This window comes from Rhopalosiphum padi, chromosome 1 (assembly GCF_020882245.1).
Source record: "Rhopalosiphum padi isolate XX-2018 chromosome 1, ASM2088224v1, whole genome shotgun sequence".
Lineage (NCBI taxonomy): Eukaryota > Metazoa > Arthropoda > Insecta > Hemiptera > Aphididae > Rhopalosiphum > Rhopalosiphum padi.
In genome coordinates, this window is record NC_083597.1 from 91,432,628 (window position 1) to 91,441,908 (window position 9,281).

The 9,281-nt window shown below is 26.9% G+C and overlaps 1 protein-coding gene across 2 annotated transcripts; it reads right to left on the reverse strand.

Annotated features, from left to right (window-relative positions):
• Window positions 1-1,692: 1,692 nt before the first annotated feature.
• On the reverse strand, window positions 1,693-9,281 carry LOC132932068 (trafficking protein particle complex subunit 10). 2 transcript variants are annotated; one of them, XM_060998264.1, is made up of 19 exons: window positions 8,934-9,279; window positions 8,627-8,847; window positions 8,261-8,454; window positions 7,998-8,196; window positions 7,821-7,932; window positions 7,566-7,753; window positions 7,293-7,499; window positions 7,036-7,221; window positions 6,712-6,947; window positions 6,514-6,620; window positions 4,847-5,174; window positions 4,632-4,755; window positions 4,317-4,538; window positions 4,055-4,246; window positions 3,748-3,993; window positions 3,293-3,475; window positions 3,022-3,220; window positions 2,160-2,294; window positions 1,693-2,026 (listed from the first exon to the last, which is right to left on the reverse strand). In XM_060998264.1, exons 1-19 carry the CDS (start codon window positions 8,998-9,000, stop codon window positions 1,929-1,931), a joined length of 3,444 nt encoding a protein of 1,147 aa, XP_060854247.1. In that variant the 5' UTR covers window positions 9,001-9,279; the 3' UTR covers window positions 1,693-1,928. The 2 variants fall into 2 exon arrangements, with proteins under 2 accessions (XP_060854247.1, XP_060854248.1); XM_060998265.1 differs by lacking the exons at window positions 1,693-2,026; window positions 2,160-2,294; window positions 3,022-3,220 and adding an exon at window positions 3,622-3,667 and having other exon boundaries at window positions 3,316-3,475; window positions 8,934-9,281.

The following is a 9,281-nucleotide window of genomic DNA, read 5'->3' on the forward strand; positions in this document are numbered from 1 at the left end:
AAGAACGGAACGTGCGCGTCTACTGCAGGCTGACGACGATAACGAAATGAAACATAAAATATTAACATGAAGTAGTAATAATGAAATGCTCAAATGCGACGTAGCCATAGATAATACACATAATAGTGTGAGGCCGTATAGTAGTGACATAGTAGTACATAGTAGTGGGTGACCGGGAGGGTTGACTGGGAGTGGGGGATCGTGAGTGGAGGCCGGTCGGCACGACAACGCGAGAAGCGGCCGCCGTGATTCCAGATTTCAATATAATTTTTCATTAAAAATGTTTCACGTTTCCTTTAATAACTTAATTTCTAACTGTACGATTTTTATGATTTTTACAAAAGGATCATCTGCATGATTTTCCTCATGTTTTGCAATTTACTAGGTATAAATTGATTCAGTAGATAATTAATTATCTCATCTGACAAAAAACACCGAAATTTACACGGTTTTAATGGGAAACTCCTGCTTCGAGATAATATACACTGTCGTGCCGCCGCTTTTATTTTTTTACTTAGCTCGCGCCACGACCGTGGCGCTGGATAATACAATCAATTTTAAATATTATCAATGAAAAAATAGATCTATTATGTATTGTGTACAAAACACCTGTAACAAAAAAAGGTTAATTGAGTTTATTATGAATTCAACGAAAACATAATTATGAGGGTAGGAGTCAAGAAGATAGGTAAATCAGTATCTATGCATGTTTAAGGATAATTTTATTTATATCACATTATATTATATTTGAACTTTGAAGAAAAATAATTATAGTAATTGTTTAATGATTTGACGGTTTATACTAAATTATACCAGTTATAATACATAAGGATAATCAAATTATAAGATGTACTTTATAGTCTTACCATGGTGTGCTAGTATGTCCATGGTATAGTTTATAGGAAATTTAAAATTAATATTTGAAAAAATAAAATTGTATATTGAAGTTTATAATTATAGTAAACCTAAATAATGGTAAAGTTAGGAGCCACTACAACTAAGAATTTTCTAATTTATGAGATATCTAATAAGTATCGGTGTTTGGAAAAATTCTGGAAGTGACTGGATGTTGTGAAAACTATTAGCATACCCAGTACTAAGGCCAGAGTTAAAGACTACGACAAAATATATAATTCCTTAATTTTGTTAGTAGTATGAATTAAAATGATTGAAAACAAACTAATTTATAAGACAAATAAACAATTTCCACTAAATCACACAATCAATATGTAGATTTTGTAATCTTGCTAGGCTCCATACTTTTATAGGTATATTTAAAAAATATATGTGAAGTACAAGCAATTTGGAAAATCTGTATATCAACCAACATTTTTAGGGAATATGATAAGTTATCTAAACATTTGTTATAATTAAGTGGGTAAATAATAAAATGCCAAATGTATTACAAGTGACGAGTAATGTTAACTTTTGAAAAAAATATTCATACATTAATGCATATATAATATAATATGTGACATATTATATGTCCCTTAAAAGACAATGATTAAAATTTGTATTTGTTTAATATGTTTCTAAATCAAGTTAATAGATTGGATAATTATTAGTTATTATATTAAACATACAGATCTTACTCAACTTAATAAAAAGTAAGCTTTTTTTACTTTCTTAATCAAATATAATAATTTGTATATATTTTATAAAAATGAATAGATAATAAAAAAAAAAAGTCAATTATCTAGAAAATAAAATAACATGTAATATATAATACAATGTATTATAAACCCTGTACAATATAATATATAATATATATAACATACTTTAAACAATGGCAACAAGAATAATTATATAAATATATTGTATGTATATGAAATTTTAATATTAAAAATATTATATATTATATATATGACGTATATTATAACATGAGCAATAAATTTTTTTGGATAATACTATAAAAATAATTATTATACTTAGGATGTATCTGCTGTTATACGAGGTAATACATGTGTTTGTACACCTTTACTTGCATCGTATACTTGACCAGTTGAAAATTGTTCCATTTTAGATTCTGTAAAATAAAAATTAAGAAATTAATGTAAAAATCAATACATTGAATTAATTTAATATATTTTATTAGAAAGCATTCAGTAATGATTTTCCATGGAAATAAATCATAGCAAAATATTAATGCAGTAGCTTACCTATGTTTTGACGTGAATTGGATGGAAAGTAACGAAAAACATTTAATGTAGGTATAGGTAAATATCCACTCATCAATGGCATTACCTCGACTGAAACACTCTGTGTTATTGAATTTGGTAAAAATGTAATAACATCTACACGAATAATCAAAGAACACAATGAAATTATTTTAGTTATATTTAGCATATTAAATATAAACATAGGTATAATAAATTAGGTAATTGTTATTTGTTAAGAGAACACTATATTCTCATTTTGGTATCTCAGTATTCATAATTTTACAAGCCCATAATAAAACAAAATTATGTACAACAGTATACATTTAATTTTGTTAGTTACTTTTTGTTATAGAATGAATTTATTTATCAACAAATTCAAACGTAACAACATAACTTTAAAAATTAAATGTGAATTGTTAAGAAGACGCTACACCCACATGTATTGTCTCCAACTGACACATGTAAAATATAGCAAGAACCACTCAGGCTGTAGTGACAGTTAAGATTCCAAATTGATATACAATATAGTTGAGAATATTATCTGTGAAATAAAATCTTTATTTTTTTTTGATATCACTTAATGAAAAAAAGTTTTTATTGCTTTAAAATCCATTATTTTTGAAATCGATAACTTTTTTTTATAGTTTTGATAATGAAAAATAAAAATGATATTGTACAGCCAAAGTTCTACTTTTTATGAAGTAAAATTTTTTTTTTATAGTTATGACTGTAACTTTCTCAGCTCTTTTCCGCGCAAAATAGTTTTGGCTATGTTCTATATTTGTAAGACAGAGACAATGCATGCGGGTGTTTTGTCCTCTTGAAAAATAATTAAATTAAAAACACATATTATTGAATATACCAGATCCACGACCACAAACTGCCCACATTGTTTTGTCTGCAACAATTTCGTATTTAAATGAAATTTCACTTGGAGGAATGTTTGTTTCAGAATGTTCAGATCTCTTGAAATGTGCAGTGTATGTACATACTGTATTCATGCGACAGAATTCTCCACTTTTACCAGCCATTTCAACTCCACTTTCAATTAACAGTAGTGTCTGTTTTAATTAAATTCACATAATATATAATTTATATTATGCAAAGTGATTAAATTAACATTACATTTTTACCTTATAATTGTTAATTGTAAACTCAAAATTTAAATCTTGAGTACAATCGAGTTTTTCAGCAGAGGAATACTTTGTTTGGAAATTTAATCTCAATGATTCAGCTAACGATCCTAATGTTTTGATGTCTGTAGTTGATAAATTTATTTCCCACAAATAGCCTATTGTTTCACCATTTTTCAGATACTAAAAAACATTTGAATTGAGTATATTTTACTAAATTGAATTCACTACTACAATATTAGATTTTTCATGAATGTCAAAAAATAAAACACTAGAAATATTATGTTGCATAAACTGAGAAAAAGGTGCATTTATAAAGAGGTAAATACCTCCAAAAAGGAACGTTTCTTCAAGTCCACTGCATGCATCTTCTGCCTAAATTTAAACCCCTAATGTTTAACCCAACAAATAAAAAGAAAAAATCTACTAACTTTAGATACTTGTTGAATACTTACAGTTAACTGGTCACATGTTGTGTTCATTGAGGTTAACTCGACAACTGAATTAGTAGGACTAACACAGATTATTTCTGGTATCTTCAAAGCCAATGACCAATCAGTATGACAAGCAATGTTTATACCAACAAATTTACGATAGTGACATGTATGTAACCTATGAGTTACAGTTAGCGGAAGATTAAAGTCTATAGAAACGCAAATCATTTCTTCGTCATCTGATGAAGTTTCACATTTTACCCATAACTAAAATACATTTATAGTTATTATAAGAAATTTTTTAAATATATCTAAAAATATAAATTACCTTATGATGAACTATTCTAGGATGATCTTTTAATGGTGGTAACTGGGCGAATAATTTAATAGGTAAAGATACTGAATGACTAGAATTCATAGATAATGGAGATTTCATATACATTTCAGAGCAAAATTCTGTTTTATCCTCCAAACAAAAAGTCAAACCAGGCGTGGAATGTAATCGAATTTTTTCAACAATCTAAAATAAAAATAAAAAAGCAACCATAATTTTTTTTTCTGATTTATGTAATTAGAAAAAAATTAATTACTTTTTTCGATTTTGTCCCAAACTGAAGTGACAATGTAGACAGTTCTTCAATACCAGCAAATAAGCATTTATTATCTGATAAAATAAGCTGAGCAGTTGAGTTAACATTTTTTAATGCAAACATAAGACCATATGGTATACTAGTCAACAATTCTAGACGAGGTTGTAGTATTATAGATAATTTGTCCAAAAAGTAAATTCCAGATTCTATATTTTTTGAATTCTAAAATATTATTAACATTTTTTTTCTTAGTTTTATCTGTGCAGTCTTATACAATTAATGTCAGATAGAAAAAAATAACTATTTATTACTTACATTAAGTGTTAGGTCAATAATATTCATTCCAGGTTGAATTTCTACATTATTTGCAGATATTATGTCATGAAATTCATTTTTATTATAATTCATAGATGGTTTTCTTCTTTGACTATCCTGTCGCCTACATATAAATAAATTAAAGATAAATAATATAGGTATTTATAATACTAATAATATGTCAATAGTGTTATAAAATAATCAGAATTGATTACCTCAAGTATGATTTTTGATTTAAGCAAGTTATTCCAGTAGATGCAAAATGGCCATCTTGTTGATAATTATGATTGTATGTCATTGGTAATATATTGCCTTTGTTTATATCATAGCTATAGGTGTTTTTTACTAAGTTTAATTTATTTTTCATTTTTTTCAATGCAGATCCAATTACCACAGAAATGGAAATTTTTGGACATACGACAGTTTTAGGAAGATTGCTTTTAAATTTTAGTGACACTGTTGATGGATAATTACTTTCTTCATTGTTGCATTTTACATCTATTTGATCCAATACTATGACATCGTCCATTGGATAAATGCATTCTATAATATTATTGATTAAATTCAGTTGAATTAGTATTGTATTATAAAATGTTTAATATATTACAATTGTGATTTTATAATATTTATGAAAACAATACTGTAAAAAAGTTGTACTTATATTATTTGTAAATTATGCTGATATAAATAATAAGTAAATAATAATATTATATATTTGAAGAAAATAAAACGCAGAAAACATTTTGTTTTACCTTTCTTTAGTCAGTCCTTATTTTTATAAAATTGTTGTCTTAAATTCAAATGTTTATAATAATTTATTGCAAATTCTGATCACTAAATATTTTTAGTTACTTAATTACTTTTTTAATCATTAAGTCAAGAGCCACTAATGGGTGGCTGCTTAAATTATACCTATCACGTAATGTTTTTTTTTTTTTTACTCTTATCACTTAAGCTCATTTTACTAAACTGTATAGATTGTTTATACCAAATAAAAAAAAAAAAAAACTTAATTACTTTATAATATTTATATGCTTGGATTGTTTCATTTTTAAATTTAAGTTTAATTCATGTTGTTGAGGAGTAATGGAATCTAAAATAATTATTATAATAATAATAATAATAATAATAATTATTTGTAATTATTCTATTCTGTGATGGAATATGGAAAACTAAATCTTCCACAGTCCTCGTGGTTTTCAATTTAACCATTTTTGTTACATAAAATTCCAAACATATTGTTAACTCGTTCACTTTAATTGATAATTTATAAAATGATATGCATTTATATACATATTACTTTAAAACATCACAATCAATACAGCTAATCATTTTTAATAATTGTCAATTAGTTCAAATAGTCTATCTCTTCCAATATAGATGGAGAATCTATTAGCATTTTATCAAACAATTAAAATACTTGGTTATTTTTCAAGTGAATATTAAATTACAAGTGGAGTGACAAGTCTTTGAATAATTGTACAATGTTTTTAAAAATAATTTCTTAGGATTAAATGTTCCAAAAATATTTATATAGTCATCATAATTTTCTGTGCAAATTTAATTAGGATAATATAATGTGTTTACATTTTTAAATAAAGCATTAAGGAGAAATACTTACCTACATTTATTTAAATAAGTATAAACTTTAAGACAAAAGCAATAAATTATACCAATAAATATGCTAACAGTTATTATGTTTAAACAAATATTAAAATTAAATTTGATAAGTTTACATGAAATTTGATAATTTTAAGACAATAATCTAATGCTTGTTCAAAATATTATTGTTGCGTCTTGAAAAATAAATAATTGTTAAAGAATTACAATATTGTTTCATATAAACATATAAATTAATAATTGGAACTCTAAAATATCTTACCTATATTTGAATCTTGAATCATGCTTAACATTTGGTCAAAATGATCTTGTCTAATTTGAAGGTTGCATGCAGAGGATGAAGCTAATTGTAAACATGTTTTTACAAATCTAAGATTAAAAAAAAAATATTAGTTGAAATATTTACATTGATATAATAAAAAACTATATAACTAATAAATTAATAAAAAATAAAACATACTGGTCAACATTGCCAATTTTTTTAAAACATTTGACTAATTCTAAATTTGTTTGTACTATTAATAATTTCCAGTTATCTTGTTCAAATAGCTTTAAAGCTTTAACTAAAAACATAGTTCTTTTTGTTGTATCCCCAGACAATGTGTAAAATTTAGCTAGTTCTAAACCAACTAAGCTATGGGCACATCTCATTAGTTTGTTATGTTTATAAGTGCTAATGGCTAATTCAGCTATATCCTAAGTAAATAAAATAGTACAGTTATTAATATTATTAAAATTTTTTTTCTTTATAAAAAAGTGGTATGTTAAATAATATTAAACGTACCAAATAATGTTTACTGAATGTTTCAGAAGAAGAGAGAGCTGTTTTAAGAGTTGCTACAGACTCAGTAGCTGTAGTCAAATCGTGACCACTTTGCATTCCACCACATAAAACTTGTACAGTATGAAGTTGTTCAGTAGTTTGAATATTGCCTGGGAGTAGTCCACAAAGATCTCCTAATTCATATAACTTAACACAAAATAAAAATAATAAGTAAATAATTAAATTATAGAAATAAATAATGAATCATTAATATTTACCTTTTTTAACGAATAATATAGAAGCGGGGCAGTGTGATGAGAACATTCTTCTAAATGTTCTGGTTTTTTAACAGATTGACAAATAACTAAAATTTGAGCGCAGCATTGCAAAACCCAACAAGCTACTGAACCTTGTGGACATTCAATTTCTAATGTTTTCAAGTCACTTACTGCCTGATGGAGAAATATCAATGCTCTTTCTGCCACCTGTAATTAACATTTATTACTTATTGTGAACAAAAATAAATTAAAAACAAAAAAATGAATACACACAATCCAAGGCTTGGATGCAGCCATCAATAAAGACGCTTGACGTGAAAACAAATAGCATCTAAATTCAAGGAGTGATAATTTTCTAATTTTAATGGCTTCTCTTTGTTTACGACTTATATTTTCCATAAATAATACAGCAGACCACCATTCTAAGACAACTTGGAATTCAGTTAACCATTGAGGAACATCTACAAAATAAAATAAACAACAATAAATAAAAATACCACATGTTTATTATATATTATATGTATTTACTTCCAACTTGAGAATTTAATATAAATTGGGTAAACATGGCATCTAGTTCATCATATTGGACTAAAGCTTCATCATGAATTCCAAGCATTTCCAAGGCAAAAGCCAATTCTTCCTATTTAAATGTAATATTTAAAAGATAGATTTTGTAAATTAGAAATATACGAAAATGTTTATTACTTGGTATAAAAAATATTTGCAAAAACTCCAAGATGGATCATTTCTTTGTTCTCTATAATTTCTTATATTATCTTCATATTTTAAAAATAATCTGTCAAATGCAGACAAAATTAATAGACGTACATTGGTAATTAAAGCCCTCCATGCACTGCTGCCACATCGGACTTCTGATTTTGGAGGATTTATTACAGATAAACAGCTAAATATAAATAATATGTTGCAATTAATGTTGTATAATTAATTAGTATAAATTCAAGGCATACCGATCGGCTTTTTTTTCAGCAAAATCACTTTTGATCTTGTCAAAGACAGTTGTTCGAGGCAATAATTTATTATGTTTTCTCAGATCATAAGTTTCAACTACGACTATCACCCAATCAATAATATTGTGCTTGTTCATTTCATTCATCCATTTATCAATTTCATCTCTTAATAATGATTTATACACTTCCATATCCTAAAAACATTAAAAAAAATTGTTTAGATTAAAACAGAAAGACATAATATAAAATGAATAGTAGTCTAATAAATGGTTAATAAAATATAGGTAAGTATGTATATTTTAAAAGAAAAATGTTTAAATTTAAATTATTCTATAAATTGATTAATGTAATATGAGAATTGCTTACCAAACACTGAGTCCAAAATGTATGCATAATTGGACGACCAACCAGATTACGACTACTGATTTGTTCAGCCACAGTGTCTTTGTTGAAAGGGACAAAGTCTGTAGACAAGGTGACCATTTTCATAGGTCTGCCGTACTGACGCCTCCATTCGATCGGTTCCTGGCTAAGTGACTGGCTGAGCACAAGTTTTAAATTTTCAAATAGCTCCTTGTCACCGGCATCTATAACAAATACAATATCGCATCGACCGGTTAGTGGCAGAATGCACAACTAGCAAATCTAAATAACAGTATATAATATAGCTTGCATGTAATGAGAGGTTTGTGATCGGATATCCGGAGTGCATCATTGCCTTTTGGGTTTGCTGTGGTCATTTTTCCTCAGCAACACAATTCGCGTACAGCATATCACCAAGGTGTGATGTGCCAGTTCGAATACCGGAATACCAATGCGTGCCAACAATGAACCGCACTAAGCAGGTGTTTCTGTCGTCGCGGCTGCGAGCAGTACATTGACGTGTATGATAAATACGCCGACGACACGCAGCGATCAATTAATTACATTCGACACGACAATTGGCCAATTTGGCCGATTTGTACTTTTTAAATCTTCCGGATATTATCATAGCACCTAGATACCTATATTTTTATCAGTG

Excerpts from the sequence above, each read along its gene's own strand:
- LOC132932068 (XM_060998264.1), bottom strand. The coding sequence starts at position 9,000 with ATGACCACAGCAAACCCAAAAGGCAATGATGCACTCCGGATATCCGAT. Across the intron at positions 7,933-7,997 it reads GCAAATATTTTTTATACCAA|GAAGAATTGGCTTTTGCCTT; the intron begins GTAATAAACATT and ends ACATTTAAATAG. Across the intron at positions 7,222-7,292 it reads TATATTATTCGTTAAAAAAG|TTATATGAATTAGGAGATCT; the intron begins GTAAATATTAAT and ends TTTTGTGTTAAG.